This window comes from Aspergillus welwitschiae, assembly GCF_003344945.1.
Source record: "Aspergillus welwitschiae strain CBS 139.54b unplaced genomic scaffold BDQ94scaffold_6, whole genome shotgun sequence".
Lineage (NCBI taxonomy): Eukaryota > Fungi > Ascomycota > Eurotiomycetes > Eurotiales > Aspergillaceae > Aspergillus > Aspergillus welwitschiae.
Genome location: NW_020798700.1, coordinates 860835 through 876674, shown reverse-complemented (window position 1 = coordinate 876674; position 15840 = coordinate 860835). Strand labels below are relative to the sequence as shown.

At 51.2% G+C, this 15840-nt stretch overlaps 6 protein-coding genes across 6 annotated transcripts; 4 read left to right on the top strand and 2 right to left on the bottom strand.

Moving 5' to 3' along the window:
* Positions 1-881: 881 nt before the first annotated feature.
* Positions 882-3447, top strand: rglB (polysaccharide lyase family 4 protein; the record flags this gene model as incomplete). The annotated part of the gene is made up of 4 exons (XM_026774732.1): positions 882-1545; positions 1609-1700; positions 1838-3018; positions 3279-3447. 4 exons carry the CDS (start codon positions 882-884, stop codon positions 3445-3447), a joined length of 2106 nt encoding a protein of 701 aa, XP_026629755.1.
* Positions 3448-3792: 345 nt separating this feature from the next.
* BDQ94DRAFT_116527 (acyl-CoA dehydrogenase family protein) lies at positions 3793-5750 on the top strand. The gene is made up of 4 exons (XM_026763681.1): positions 3793-4524; positions 4584-4809; positions 4866-5234; positions 5282-5750. Exons 1-4 carry the CDS (start codon positions 3921-3923, stop codon positions 5616-5618), a joined length of 1536 nt encoding a protein of 511 aa, XP_026629754.1. The 5' UTR covers positions 3793-3920; the 3' UTR covers positions 5619-5750.
* An 863-nt stretch (positions 5751-6613) lies between these two features.
* On the top strand, positions 6614-8083 carry BDQ94DRAFT_138376 (proteasome inhibitor PI31 family protein). The gene is made up of 2 exons (XM_026765233.1): positions 6614-6872; positions 6938-8083. Exons 1-2 carry the CDS (start codon positions 6686-6688, stop codon positions 7837-7839), a joined length of 1089 nt encoding a protein of 362 aa, XP_026629753.1. The 5' UTR covers positions 6614-6685; the 3' UTR covers positions 7840-8083.
* A 461-nt stretch (positions 8084-8544) lies between these two features.
* Positions 8545-10118, top strand: BDQ94DRAFT_116489 (serine/threonine-protein phosphatase). Its single transcript, XM_026763679.1, has 6 exons — positions 8545-8817; positions 8899-8940; positions 9056-9161; positions 9227-9760; positions 9835-9907; positions 9966-10118. Exons 1-6 carry the CDS (start codon positions 8656-8658, stop codon positions 10036-10038), a joined length of 990 nt encoding a protein of 329 aa, XP_026629752.1. The 5' UTR covers positions 8545-8655; the 3' UTR covers positions 10039-10118.
* A 704-nt stretch (positions 10119-10822) lies between these two features.
* Positions 10823-12657, bottom strand: BDQ94DRAFT_167601 (putative homogentisate 1,2-dioxygenase; the record flags this gene model as incomplete). The annotated part of the gene is made up of 7 exons (XM_026770845.1): positions 10823-11082; positions 11152-11274; positions 11339-11501; positions 11563-12165; positions 12220-12394; positions 12456-12478; positions 12538-12657. 7 exons carry the CDS (start codon positions 12655-12657, stop codon positions 10823-10825), a joined length of 1467 nt encoding a protein of 488 aa, XP_026629751.1.
* Positions 12658-13141: 484 nt separating this feature from the next.
* Positions 13142-15836, bottom strand: BDQ94DRAFT_138368 (putative carboxylesterase). Its single transcript, XM_026765232.1, has 6 exons — positions 14970-15836; positions 14733-14902; positions 14621-14668; positions 14386-14567; positions 13988-14329; positions 13142-13932 (listed from the first exon to the last, which is right to left on the bottom strand). The coding sequence occupies exons 1-6, from the start codon at positions 15152-15154 to the stop codon at positions 13354-13356; spliced, it is 1506 nt and encodes a 501-aa protein (XP_026629750.1). The 5' UTR covers positions 15155-15836; the 3' UTR covers positions 13142-13353.
* Between the last annotated feature and the right edge of the window lie 4 nt (positions 15837-15840).

Below are 15840 nucleotides of genomic sequence, written 5' to 3'. Positions count from 1 at the left end.
TGTACCGGGGTTCAGGGGGTCCTGATCCGGGGTACGGAAGGATCCCCGCATTTGGCTGACTTGAGATCTAACTTTCCGTGTCGGAAGTTCTATCGGCTAGATTCACAAAAATGGCTCTCAACTTCGGATGTCTTCTTGGCTGGGTGATATCACGTACTGTATGGACTTTGGTTAGTTTTTTTTGAGTCTAGTGAATTCAGCGTGGACTTCCAGTAAAGACTGACGCGACTGATGACGCTTTGATAGGCAATCCGGCAGTGAGCACGGCTCTTGCAGTCGCCTTTGACCTTTATTGTAGGATTGTCTTAGGGTAGTGTCGTCAGTGCAAAGACGTGTCTTTTGGTGTCAAATTGTGGCTACCTCAAGTAGATGTGGATGCACGGCAGAGTATACTAATATACTGCTATTCACTGCAAACTAGAGCTCGCGAGGCCACTGCTCCTCATGGTAGTTCATGACAGCTTCTCCACAGATAATTCAGCTGATGAGGGGATCAAAGCTACAGGAATTATCGGGACAATGCTGGCCGAGCATTTTCTCCGTCGAAGGAACTGACAACAATTTATCCGTCTCGCTTGGCTGCTGAATTCCCCGCGATTTTACCCCGGATCTTAAGCGACTGCATCTGCAGCCATTAAAAAGCTCCTAACAGTATCATTGCAGTAATTTCTTCCTGTCATGCATCGCGCATACCTCTTGGCCCTGCACAACAACATGTTGTCAACCTCCTCATTCGGGGTAATGCCACCCGCACTCTAGCACTCTCGCCATCACAGAAACTATAAGATGGCATACAACCTATTCTCCACAGAACCCTTCAATTCCGTATACAGGGTGCATAACAATCTCCTCTCAATCGCACCACCCAAAGCGCCATCACAATGCGCCTCCTCCACCCCCTCATCCCAACCTCCCTCCTCCTCACCCTCACCTCCGCGACCCTGCACACCTCCCAAACCAACACCACCATAACCCTGACCAACAACCGCCTCACAGCAAACTTCTCCAAATCCCAAGGCCGAATCACCGACCTCTACCTCGACAACCAAGACCTCCTAGGTCCCCAATCCGGCGACACCGGCGTTGGCCCCTACCTCGACTGCTACTGCATCCCCTCCGGCTTCTACACGCCGGGCTCCACCTCCCCAGCCCTGCAACTCTTCACCGGCACCGACAAATCCGGAACCAGCTATGCAGGCGTCCTCATGGACGAGACCTACCCGCCGACGGGCCAACATTTCCAACAATACTGGTTCCTGCGCGACGGCGAAACAGGGCTCCATACATTCAGCCGGTTAGCGTACTACAACGAGACGACGCCGTATTTGCGCAATCTGCAGGAATTCCGCACGCTGTTTCGGCCCAATACGGAGCTTTGGACGCATTTGTCTTCGAGTGAGGTGCAGACGGCGCCGTTGCCGAGTAAGAAGGCTGTGGAGGAGGAGGTGGTGGTGCAGGATGCGACCTGGACGTTCAATAATACTCCGACTGATGAGTATTATGTGCAGTTTGCGGATTATTTTACTAAGTATACGTTTTCGAATGGTATGTTTTTTGTGTCTAGTGTCAAGGGGGTGGGCTTGGCTGACTTGTGGTTTTGCTTACTAGCGTGGAGGGATAATTCCGTTCATGGCATGTATGCCGATGGGAGTACCTCGAATGGGAGTACGTTTGGGGCTTGGTTGGTTATGAACACTAAGGTATTTCGGATCTTGGAAGGTTTATCGGAGCCGTGGCTAATGGTGCATTCTTCTCTGTTCTGTTTAGGATACTTACTACGGTGTATGTCACTGCGTTCTCTTAATTGGTTGGAGAAAATGCTGACCATCTGCATTAGGGCCCCCTGCACTCGGATCTCACCGTCGACGGCATCGTCTACAACTACCTGGTGTCTAATCACCACGGCGAAGGCACTCCTAACATCACCTACGGCTTTGATCGCACTTTCGGCCCTCAATACTATCACTTCAACGGCGGAAAAGGCTCCACTGCGTCTCTAGAAGAGCTGAAATCTGACGCGGAAACCCTGGCAGATCCGAGCTGGAACGTCGACTTCTACGACTCCATCGCCAAACACGTGGTCGGATACACCCCTTCCAGTCAACGCGGCAGCGTGCAAGGGAAGATCAAGCTACCCAAAGGTGCCACGAGACCTATCGCAGTCCTGACCGTGGACGGGCAGTATTTCCAGGACAACTCGGTGAACTCATCATCATACCAGTATTGGGCTGAGATCGACGACTCCGGACATTTCAGCGTGGACCATGTCAAAGAGGGCCCGTACCGACTTACTGTATACGCCGACGGAATCTTCGGTGACTTCGTACGCGACGGTGTGCAAGTGAAGGCCGGCAAGAAAACCACCATCCAAGAAACCTGGGAGGCTGAGTCCGCAGGCACGGAGATCTGGAGACTAGGCACACCAGACAAGTCTTCCGGGGAGTTTCGACATGGAGTTGCCAGGGACCCCACACACCCTCTTCACCCGCCAGAGTACCTGATCTATTGGGGTGCATATGATTGGCAATCTGACTTCCCGGACGGAATCAACTATACCATTGGTACCAGTGATCCAGCAACCGACCTGAACACGGTCCACTGGTCTGTATTCGGGCCGACACCGAACGATCCGCGCGTCGAATACGATACCACGCACGACTGGACGATCAACTTCCCTTTGACTGAGGACGATCTTGCAGAGCGGTCCAAGGCCACTCTCACAATTCAACTGGCGGGAGCGAAAGCAGCATCCGGCAATACGGACGTATACAATGCATCGGAGCCATATGCCAACCTCGCGCTGGAGAGTTATATCAACGATCAGGCGGAACCTCTGACCCTTCTCGTCGGGTTCAATCAGTCGAGCAGCTGCATTGTACGGTCGGCTGTGAGTTGCTATCAGGTTCGCTCGCGCATGGAGTTCCCGGCGGACTGGCTGAAGGTCGGCAACAATGTTTTGACCTTGCATCTCCCGTATAACGCGACGGATACGGAGACCGCGATTTTGCCGGCGACCGTGTATGTGCAGTACGATGCGTTGAGGTTGGAGGTTTCGTAGAAGGGTAAGGGTGTGTATAGACGGTTGTCGAACTTTAAACGCATTTTGCGAATAGTAAAGGCAGAGGCCGTGTTAGGTGCTGCTTCTAGTGCTAGAATATGAAAGGATCAATTTCATAATTTGGAGAATTCACAGTCAAATAAGACTATTCGGATAGTAGATCGCCATGCATATTGTAGACTATTTCCTTAGACATCCTGTGTTTATGATGATTGTGCAGAACAGGTCGTCTCATTCTGCCTCCGCAGCCGATCTACGGCCAGACTCCTGTCATCCTGTCTGTCATTGGCTCCGAAAAGCTCGAGCCACTACCAGCTGCGTCAATTCTCATATTTGAGATCATACGCCACCAATCTGAGCCGTTGTGGTCCGTTCCAAGGTCAGCATAACCGAGGCAGTTCCGGGTAAATTGGCCGATTGCCTGATAGTGGCATCACGCGCTGTTCTGTATACGACACGTTATTCACTTGTCTGTCAATGCTTCACATGCCGTCCTCTAATTTCGTTTTCAATATTGTAAGCTCGTGGAGACTCTCATTGAGGACACGATCTCGAAGTTTTGTTAGAGCCGAACAATAATGAGAGACGCGAAGAGGGTCCAAAGCTGAAGCAAACCTTGGTCTCGGTGAACTTTCAGATGATCGGCCTTACCTAATGCGGTAAAAGCCTCGGCCCATCGGGGCATGCTAAAGGGATACTAATCCACTCGCATTGATTGGCAACAATGACTTAAAACCAGGCCGTGGACGGATTTACTTCCCCGCATTCTTGTTTCTGCAGCTCTTGTTGTATTTCTGCAAGGCTCTGGACTTTCTTTTGTTTTGGTGGTATCTGAAGCTGCGACGTTAGCACCAACGCGACCATGTCGAAGAACTTCACCCGCGCCGAGGTTGCGCAGCACAACACGGAGGACTCTGTCTGGTGCATTATCGATCACCGCGTTTACGATTTGACCGATTTTATCGACGCACATCCCGGTGGCAGTGTTGTTCTGAACCAGATCGCAGGCACGGATGCCACGGTCGATTTCTATAACCTTCATCGACAGGAAGTCCTCGAGAAGTACAAGGATCTTTGCATTGGAACGGTAGCCGGCGAAACCCCGGAAATTGTCACCCCCGAGCCCGGCAGCCTGAGCCAGGTTCCTTACGCCGAGCCTCTGTGGTTGCGTCCGCAATTCAAGAGCCCCTACTTCAATGACAGTCACCGTCGTCTTCAGAAAGCGCTCCGAGAGTTCACTGATCGCTATATAACCCCTGAGGCGCAAGAGAAGGAGAAGGATGGCACCTATATCAGTCAGGAGTTGATCGATCGCATGGCGGAGGCGGGAATTCTAGCAATGCGCTTGGGTCCAGGAAAGCATTTGCATGGGCGGAAGCTCCTGGGCGGGGTCATCGATGGAAAGGAGTTCGACTACTTGCATGACATGGTGCTCTCACAGGAGTTGGTGAGATCTAATGCTCGGGGTTAGTTGGCTCTTCATGTTTGCCTGGGCCAGAGGAACGCTGATACTGACAGATTGCAGGCTTTCAGGATGGTAACATGGCAGGCATGTGTATCAGCTTGACTGCCGTTCAGCAGTGGCTTCGCAATGAGCCTCTTCGGCAGAAGATCACTGACGAAGTCCTGTCTGGAAAGAAGAAGATGTGCCTGGCGGTTACAGAGGCATTTGCTGGTAGTGATGTCGCTGGTCTTCGCACAACCGCGAAGAAAACCCCTGACGGCAAGCACTACATCGTGAACGGAACCAAGTACGCATACCTCCATTCTTTTTGCTCAAAGGTACATGAACTTACCACTATTCCAGGAAATGGATCACCAATGGCATGTTCTGTGATTACTTTGTCACTGGCTGCCGGACCGAAAAGGGCTTCTCTGTGCTCTTGATTCCCCGCGACGAAGGGGTCGAGACTAAGCAGATCAAGACCTCCTACTCGACAGCGGCTGCCACCGCGTTTGTTCAGTTTGAGAACGTCAAGGTCCCTGTGGAGAACCTTTTGGGTGAGGAAGACAAAGGTTTCATTGTGATTATGAGCAACTTCAACCACGAGCGCTTCATGATGGTTTGCAGTGTGGTCCGCATGTGCATGACCGTTGTGGAGGAGTGCATGAAGTGGTGTAACCAACGCATTGTCTTCGGCAAGAAGCTGATTGAGCAGCCTGTTATGCGGCAAAAGTAAGTCATCCATCTGGATACCCTTCCGACAGGCTAACATATTTCAGACTTGCCCGAATGATCTCACTTTGCGAATCGAACCAGGCCTGGCTGGAATCTATTGCATACCAGATGTGCAACATGACCTATGCGCAGCAGTCAGCTAATCTGGGTGGCCCCATTGGCCTGCTCAAGTCTCATGCCACCCGCTCAGCACAGGAGATCGCGGACCTTGCGACCAACATCTTTGGTGGACGAGGCTTGACCCAGACCGGCATGGGTAAGGTCATCGAGATGTTCCACCGGACATACAAGTTTGATGCCATCTTGGGTGGCACGGAGGAGATTCTGGCCGATTTGGGAGTTCGTCAGGCGATGAAGAAGTTCCCCAAGGCGATGTTGTAAAAATAAATCTCAATAGACCCTGCGGGACAGGGTATAGTCATCGGGTATTGGCTACCGTTATCACGTTTACCTCACCTTCCATCTGCCTTAAGTTATAGGACTTGATTATACATATAGGTCATTGAACCAGTCTGATCCTCAAGATTGTGCTATCGGTTGTCCTCATAAGTGTTGAGTAAAAGCGTTCGTGGTTCTTAGACGGGTCCCATGGGTTCATAATAGATGCTACTACCAAGTGCATTCGCCTTATGACACAGGTTCCTGCAGGAAGGTTTTCAGACTTGAAACATAGTCGGCGAGTTCTAGGTGAAATTTAGGTTTTGTGATAAAGTTGAAGCTGTAAGTCTGTGAAGGAAGCTAGCTTTAGCAGTAGTTGTGTCGCACTGACCGGCCACTCCCCTACATCAAGCCTGGACTCTCAAAGGGAGATGCTCTCGTGAAGGTGTTAGTATCTGGGATGGTGCTCCTTATCAACTCTTCGTGTCACGCTACTGCCTCGTCAGCTAACGTAATCGGATGCTAATCCCATCATCACTCATCAGCATGTTTTCATTAGAGCGGAGTCTGCAACCTCTCAGACCAATCAGTAATGCTCTAAGGAGTAAATATATGTTGTATGCTAAGAGTAATTGTAGTGCAAGCTAATTGATCAAGTTGGTTGACACTAAGTAGCATGTAGTATTACTACTGACATTCAATTGCCGTGAGATATATACTAGTAACGTGAATCAATAACTCTGACCCAGTCTATAATGCTCTACGACTGGTCTAAAAGTTCTGCACAAAATCAAAGGATAGCACATGTGTTTTAAAAGTATGACCACTAATATCATATGTAGAATGATGTTATCTGACTGTCTTTGATGCGCAGATATCGCAGATGGTAATCTGAACAATAACTAGTTATGCATCTGGAAAGGCGCGATCCTGACTAATCACTGGTTACGAGGTTCTCCGCAGGCTGCAATGAAGTCGTAAGCGCCCTCAAGTCCCCTCTTAAATCAAGACATCCTCGCACTCACATCCCACTACGTCTCCTTCCAAAAACATCTTTGTCATCCACCAAGATGGCTGAAAGCACTGGCTCCTTGAGCTCGGACAGTGTGTTGGCGATCGCTGCAACAGCTCTTCGCGGAGATGGGGCCGCGCCGCCTAGTCTCAAGACGCCATACGAGGCGATCGCTCTAGTTGGCCATGCGTCTATGACAGCAGTTGGCTTTCGCTTAGTCGGGCTTGGGGAAGATCATACGCTAGGTATGTGCGATGCGACCACCGCAAGGTAATCAAGTACGCCTTACTGATGATTCTCAACCTTGCAGAGAACCAATCCGAGAGCCCCTCACTCCCCGCAGAATGGAACGCCAACACGGCCTTTGCCTTCCGTTACGCCCACTCACAGTCGTCGATGCAATATCTGCTCAAGATTAGCCGACTTGGAAATAACGCTGTCATTTTCGCCTTGGCTCTGGGCGATGACAGAACTACATCCTTCGATCTCCCCGTGAAAGACTACGTCTCCGAATCCGCCCTTCCCTTGACCACTACCGGCGATGATCTCCCAGCAGCACTGCGCGAAGCATTTATATCTCCCTCTCGTGTCCAGGACCTGATCGGATTGTTCAAGATCAATGTCATTCAGAAGCTGGCGCCTGGATTGTACAAAGAAGGCTACGAAGATTCGTCCGATCAGCCACAGGAGACGTTGCGCGAGAGAACTCTGGAAAGACCTCCACGCCATGATCCCTTACGAGACGATCCGATGCCCCAACCCGCTCGCCCGTATCCATTTGACGACCCCCTAGCGGTGCCTCCCCGACGACCCATTCCCGCGGGGGACTTTCCTCCACCAGGATTCGAGGATGAGTTCGAGATCCAAAGACCACCCCGAGGATACCCGGGAGGTATGGGGGGAAGAAATCCGTTGAGTATTGGAGACCGCGATTTGTACCCTGCCGGATTAGGCCCAAATGATCCTTTGCGAGGAGGCGTAGGCCCTGGGCTGGGAGGTGGCGGCGGCGGTGGTGGTGGTATGCACCCCACGTTCGATGATCCTCTGTTTGGTGGACCTCGTGGACAAGGTTACGATCCCCAAGCACCACCAGGATCGCGGTATGATCCGGTAGGACCCGGACAAGGGGCACCGTTTGGACGAGGACAGGGGCCGTATGGGGGACGCGGGTTTGGCGGAGGGTTCGGGGGATTTGGTGGTGACATCATTTAAGCGCGGCGGCTGAGGCTGAGGGAGACCAAAGTTTGAACTACACGGTACATAATTCGTTAGTGTGCACGACGTGATGACACAGAATGAGTGATGATATGATTTTTGTATGTATATGAATGTTAGGATTAGTGTTATTCTGTTATGAAATAAGTCGATATGTTTTATATTTTGAGTAATCAATAAGTTCAATGGATGTTCTGTTTCTGTTGTGGCGGGAACCATAGAGGCTGTAGTAATTATTCTGGGGCAAAGAGAAAAGAACGAGGAGAACAGGGTAAGTGTGGCTAATGCAAAGCTGGAAGGGGAAGGCGGGCGGTGTGGCGCACGGACTGGGAAGCCCAGTTTTGGGCGAGTTTCGCACCACCGCAGAGAACATGAGTTAGTGACTGCTAGTTGGACCTCTGACTGTTCCACTGACCACCACCAAACCAGCACCACCGCCATCCCAGCTCACACCTCCCTTTCCCTATTCTCTCTTCCCAAGTCTTCCCCTCCCCCAACCTTTGCCTTCATCTTTCTTCTTCTTCCCCCCCCCAATCCCTCCACATTTCTCCCCCCCTTATTTGCCCCTCTTATCTTTCTTCAATCTGTAGGCGATAGGGTTTGCTGTCCCATCGTTGATCCGTCGTTCAATTTCCGTTGGTGCACCGTGTCTCGTCCGACCGACCTGGTTCCCCTCTAAGAAATCCACGCCTCCCTCTCACGAGACCTCCCCTCCCCAGTTGGTCCCGCTCCACCACCCCTCGGTTGCATTCGTCCTGAACTCGCTCTCTTTTCCCCCACCACCCTCATCTTCACTCGCGGTGGTTACTTTCAATGGACAATAACATGGAGATCGATACGGCGCGGTCGCCCGAACCTCACCACCTCTCCCCGACCACCGACCCGGGGTCCATACCCACCCTCGACGGATGGATCGAAAGCTTGATGACCTGCAAGCAACTAGCGGAGGAAGATGTCCGGAGGCTTTGTGATCGGGTGTGTGCTGCTTCTGCTGGGAACTTAGGTGTTTTTTGGAGATGAATAATCCTAATCGTGGTCGTGTTTTTTTCTACATAGGCAAGAGAGGTTCTGCAGGATGAGTCGAACGTGCAGCCCGTGGTATGTGATTGACTTTTCTGCTATTGTTGTTGTGGCCCTTCCCGCGCTGCCCGGCCACTGGTCGTGGCCCCGCGGCCGTTGCGACCGATCGGAACTGACTCTCTTCAATCTATAGAAATGTCCAGTGACTGTGTGCGGTGATATACACGGCCAGTTCCACGATCTGATGGAGCTCTTCCGCATTGGTGGCCCCAATCCGGATACAAACTACCTGTTCATGGGTGAGTTGGCGCCTTGTGACCGCTTATGCCAGTCGTCCCCCTTGGCTCACCCGCCCGCCCACTAGGTGACTACGTCGACCGTGGTTACTACTCTGTAGAGACCGTCACGCTCCTTGTCTGCCTCAAAATCCGTTACCCCCAGCGTATCACCATTCTGCGAGGAAACCACGAATCGCGCCAGATCACGCAAGTCTACGGCTTCTACGATGAGTGCCTGCGCAAGTACGGCAACGCTAACGTGTGGAAATACTTCACCGACCTTTTCGACTACCTCCCCCTCACCGCACTTATCGAGAACCAGATCTTCTGTCTGCACGGCGGTCTGAGTCCGTCGATCGACACCCTCGACAACATCCGCTCTCTGGATCGGATTCAGGAGGTCCCGCACGAGGGTCCCATGTGCGACCTTCTGTGGAGTGACCCCGACGACCGATGCGGCTGGGGTATCTCTCCCCGTGGTGCTGGATACACATTCGGGCAGGATATTTCGGAGGCATTTAATCACAACAATGGCTTGACTCTGGTGGCACGGGCGCACCAGCTGGTAATGGAGGGTTACAACTGGTCCCAGGATAGAAATGTGGTCACGATTTTCTCCGGTATGCTGCACCACGGCAAATTTTGGGCTCTTGTCTCGCGGGATTGGCGGTTACGGCTAACCACATCTCTCCAGCTCCTAACTACTGCTACCGCTGCGGTAACCAAGCCGCAATTATGGAAATTGACGAGCATCTGAAATATACCTTGTATGTGGCTGGCCCCATCATTGCAAACTGGAGAAGAAATTACTGACACAATCTACAGCTTACAATTCGATCCCTGCCCGCGCGCAGGAGAACCCATGGTCTCGAGGCGCACACCCGACTACTTCCTGTGATTTGATTTTTGTGATAGACATAACCGGCTCACCTCTGGCAAGTTGAGGTTCTCCGACCCTTCGAAAGGGCTCCTGGGACGTTTGGCAACGGAAAGACACAACCAAAACGGTCTGGCCTAAATAATTGTATGTCCGTATTTCTGACCGTGTTGATACCAATTCATGAGGATAAAAGACGTACCGAGACTTGCTGTTTATTCTGTACTGTCATAACACATACCTTGTGTTTTTGTTTTGCCACTCGGTGGGGTGCTGCCCTCTGTCGCTGCCTGAAAACCGGTATGCGCCTCAGGTAGACATACACGACCACTTGCATTGTGGGCTTTGAGCCCAATGTGACAGACCAACCGTAATTGTTCATCCTTTTGTGCCAATCTGTCGTGTTTTCAGGCATATTCGAGCATGTGGTGGATATGTCCTGCATTGTTGCCCCTCTCTCATCAAATCGAATGAGCTTCCCAAGTCTTCTTTCTGCTTCACTCAAGAATACAAGGAAAAGTTTGAAATCTCTAGACGTCGGCATTCTACAAATGATGGTCCCTGAATATACTATACGTCATGCACACGTCACGCTTCTTCACAAATCACAAGAATAATGTTGGCATATATGACTAGTGTCTCAAATATGTACAGACAAAGACACCTAGTAATACAATCATAACAATCACAGGCATAAAACATGAACAAGAACAAGAACACTCACACAGAAAAGGAGGAATGGCTAAGCTCAAGGAGGAAAGCAAAACACAGCAGACTAGCAACATATTTGCTATATATACAAAAGTTAGATCTTCATCCCCTGGGTCTTCTTAGCCAATAACTCTTCGACTTCTTTCTCGTGCTTGGAGAAGTTGTCGACGAGGTTATCCCACATCTTAGGCTCGTGCTCGTGTCGCTTGTTGCTTGTCCAGGCGTAGTCTGTGATGGTGAATGGGCGACTCGACTCGAACATGAATGCCATTGAGGCTTCGGAGATCCGCATGGCCGGTGGGTCGACTTCCGTGGCGGCTTTGAATTCTTCGTAGGCTACGCCGTGAGGGACCACTGGTTGATCAGTAGGTTAGCTGTGTGGCTTTCTTAAATTTGAAATCGGGGGGTAGGGGTGATGCTTACTTCCACATTCGAAGGAGACACTTCCAGGCTGGAAGGCGTCGGAACGACCGCCGTAGTCACCATAGATGAGACCCATCAATTCGGATGCGGCGTTGCGGTGGTAGTATGGAGGTCGGTAGGTGTCTATCATTGTTGTTGTTAGCGAGGTGGGAGAGTCAGGCAACTTCAGTCTGTGGGCGGAACGTACGCGATGCAACATCCCAGCGAGGAGAGAAGATGAGGAGATCGGCCAAAGGAGCCGTGGGATCCCGGGACTTGGCTGTAAGAACACAGAAGATAGAGGGATCAATGTGATCAACGGAAATGGAACCGACGTTGACGAACTTGGTCATGTCGTACTTGTAGGGCACCTGTATGATGAATTAGTATACTGTTGAATGGAAGCATGCCGGAAAGGGAATGAAAGCATACATAGTTGCCGTGCCAGGCAACCACGTCAAACGGACTGTGGTTCTGTGTGCTCTTGAAGAACTTTCCGCCCAGCTTGTACACAATCTCCCAAGGCTCCTTGGAGATCTCATACTTGGCCGTGGGGTAGAGGAAGTCCCGTGCATTGGCGAGACCGTTGGCACCCAGAGGTCCCAGCTCGGGGAGTTCAAACTGACTACCCCAGATCTCAAGAATGTAACCACGAGAAGGCCCATCGGGAAGCTCTACGCGGAAACGGATGCCACGTTGGATAATGACAATCTCTCCAGGCTGGACGAACAAGGGACCAAATTCGGTCTGAATATCCAGTGCACCCTGTTGAGGGACGATAGCCATCTCACCATCAGAGTTGACAAAAGCCTTCTTGGTCATGCTGGTGTTAGCAACATAGACGTGGGTGGCCAGACCCTCACGAAGGGTTGGCTCGCCTGAGCCAGCCACAGTCTTCAGACCAGACACAAAGTCTACTTCGCCATTGGTTGGGATGTCGAAGGGGTACCAGGCAAGCTGGGTAGGAGAGACATGGACGCGAGGGTTCAGAGGGAGAAAGTTGGATTCTGTGTCCTTGTTGTCGGGAAGATCGGTCTACAGTCACTGTCAGTAGATAGCAATCGTCAATGACAGAGCTGCAAGACATACGAATCCCTGGTGGGCAACAGCCGGACGGGCACGGTACAGCCATGCCTTCTTGTTGCAATGTCTCGGGGCAATGAAGGCCGTGGCCGTCATCTGCTCAGCGTACAAACCAAAGCGGACGTTACGAGGGCTGTTTTGGCCCTGTGGAAGGGTGCCAGGCACAGCCTCAGAGGCGAACCTAGTAGATTAACTACATCAGCCAGTTGAATCGCTAGATGCAGGGGAGCGCTTTGACATACGAGTTGCCGAATCCGGCTTGGTACTGTTGCGCTTGAGTTAGTGACGGTAAGAAGAGGGTAGGCATTGGCACAGAACACTTACTTCATAGGGATCATTCCGTCTAGTAGCGAAGGAGGGAATGGTACCATCCTTCTGTGTCTCTGCCCAGTGGAAGATCTTCTGGTATTCTTTGGGGTCGGCGAGGTCACTTGTGGAGGGCATGATGGGTGATAGGTCTCAGGAAAGTAGCTATTGTAGGTGGAAAAAGGGTTTGTGTAAGGGAACACGGTGTTTATAGAGTCATGAATCGTGATATATGGGGAGGACAGCCGGGGTAGGTTCCAGCAGGCTCATATACTTGAGCTGGTGGAGTCGGTCCAAGCGGGAGGCCATTATAGAGCAATTAATCAGACCGCTGGCCATCCGGATATCCGGGCCAGCTGATTCAAAGACAGCAAGTCAGGATTGATGGATGAGACCAGAGTTTGGGAGTATTGGATGGATTGCATACGATATTGGAAGTTGGCGAGCAATTGGGGGGGATGTTCGGCAGATGTCGAGGGGGGAGTGTTGCCGAGAGTAGTACAAGCAATGAAGGACTCAGGCAGCATCAGGCACCTCAGGCATCGACCAGTGGAGCGACCCCACATGAGTCAGGCCTGAGTAACGGTGGGGAAGTTTGCCCGCCTTTGCGCTTGCGGGGACACCCCCGGGTAACAGCCATCGCTGGAATTGCCGATGTATACTGCTCTTCTGCATATACTTCAAAAAGCAATTTCTAACTATCTGCTTTGTATCACCAATATCTCACAGCTTACGGCAATACAAAAAAAGAAAAGGTAAAGAATATCATAAGTGGAGATTCCTGTATTTAGTGTGGCGAATTGGTTATGTAGCTGTATTGAACTATATCACTGTCTAATTCAACAAGCTAATCTTGCCTGCCGTCAAGGCAAATACAATAGGCATATAGACACCCATTCCAGCCTCCCTAAGGACTTTAACGTGCTCAACCCGCCGTCTAGATGCAAATTGTGCTTCAGGGATCTCTCCGCAGCTCCCCAGAGGTCCGTACGCGAATCTCTGCTCGGTAGACCACGGACTACCACCGTTGACGAACTGTACCCAACGGCTCCGCATCTCCTGACCAACCGCTTGTGCAGCAGGGTTGAAGGACAGGTCGACGCCGTCAAACAAGAACAGCAGGTCAACAGCATGATGGGCTCGGCTGGATGCCTGCCACGGGTTGGCCTGGTCAACCACATACTTGTAGACTCGTTTCCCAGCTGCCTGTAGTTTCTCGGCAACAACTTCCACTGGCAGCGTATAACGGACATCATTTACAAGGTCCAGTGCACCCAACTTGCAAGCAGTGGGTCGATCCGCGACAACCTGGTACATCTTGCGTAGCTTCAGACCCCATTTCTCATTCTGCTCGAAGGCTGCAGTAATCGCTTCTCCATCGAATGTCTCGATACCGTTCCTCCAGATAACCGACTGCATGATTATTATTAGTAGTTATCTTGATAAATTGTGAGGACTGGTCACCCACCTCATATTCAGTATCACCAATCATGAGTTCGTCCACCAGCTCGGACTTGGTTTCCCATCCTTGAAAGTCCTCATCCTCCTGTATCCACATAGTGTTCACATTGCACTCTCGTAATGCCTGCAACAGAGCCGGCACTGACGCTAACCGAAGCGACGGCTCGCCCAGTTCTTGCACCTTGGCTTCCAGCGCATTGATTAGTCCCTGGCCCTTCTCTACTGGCAAGGGAGAAGAGAGATAGAGGGATCCAGATGCCAGGACGGCCCTCTTGACTGGTGTACCAGTGACGAGATGGGCATGTGTATATACTGCCCCGGCACTTTCTCCGGCCAACGTGATGTTATTCTGTAAAAAGGCTGGTTAGATTTAGTAGGTAAATAACCGCAGGAGATAGTACATACGGGATCGCCTCCAAAGGCAGCGATGTTGTTCCGCACCCACTCAATACCCAGTTTCTGATCCTTGATAGCAAGGTTCTTCTCCTTGCCGTCGCCAAAGCTGAAGATGTTGAGTCGATAGTTGATTGAGACGAAGATGATAGGCTGGCCGGACTTGATAGAGTCCGCGACGATCTTGACGGGATCTATTGATACTGTTGTCAGTCTCCAAGGACGATATTCCCTTGGCCTAACTTACCGCAGATCTTCGATGCAGCTGAGCAAAAGGTCACCACCTGCGATCCTCCTGTATGACATGATTAGCCATTGGTCCATAGACAGTATAAATTGAAGGTATGCCCATGACATACCATAAATCCACAAGAGCACAGGAAGAGGTCCCTTAGCCGAAGACGCCGGAGGACAGGTGATGTCCAAATTCAGACATTCAAACTCATCCTCGGGCTCCTTTTCGATTGGAAAGTCCTCTGGAATGCGCAGCAAATGGCGAACGTCGACATCGACCTGCGGACACCTCGGCCTAAGCAGGATCAAATCCAAATCAGCACTTATCCATGCTGCCAGCATTGCACGATTGCAAACAGTACCCGTATGAAGAAGCATCAACCACAGCATCCCCAAAGCCATCCACGGGCTGCGCCCGCTCAAACCGCGCGGGAACAGACGCGTACTTGATACCCCTAAACTCATTCACCGTGACCCCCTCGGACACCCTCTCAATCCCCGTAAAAATGGCACGAAGGCCCTCATGCTGTATCTGCGGAGATGCCATATTTTTTTTCCAAATATCGTCACAGTATGCTACACTCGAAGAGTAAGTCTGACTGAGACGAAAGCCATAAACGGTCCAGCCGGAAAGACAAGCGGGGATGGTGCCACCGGCCTGCCATTCTCTCTATGACGAAGCATCCTAGCTCTGCTTCGTCTTCGTCAATGATTTCTCAGCATCCTCTCTTCTGATCCGGCTCATAATTTCCCAGGAAATGCCGATATCCGAGCTGGCTGGCTGGTTAACTGGCTGGATTGAGGGCAACTTGGCCTGGCCGCCCCCCTCCGTCATGATGTGGGGCTGTTGCGGGGAGATCCACCCGCTGCACAAAGTTGGGTCTTTCTTCTTTGGGTCTTTGGGTCGATCGCCTCAGTTTGGTTTGGTTCCTGGCCAGCTCGGTTGGGAGGCACGGAGGCGGGATCAGTTTTCTTGCCCGTTTCTGTGAGGGTCATTGGACTGGAACTTACTAATTGACGGTTGAAGCGAGGTTGTCTTTCCACTCACAACAACAACAACTTACGAAAGTTGTCCATCCTTCACGTCAGTCAGTACAGTCCTCGATATGCTTGAATCCAATAAAGAGACATGTCAATTTTATGTCTATTGAGATGAGAATTCTATTACCAGACATTATGTACTATATACACCATTATATGTCATGATCCGTCTAATCCCGTTCAATCCCCCCC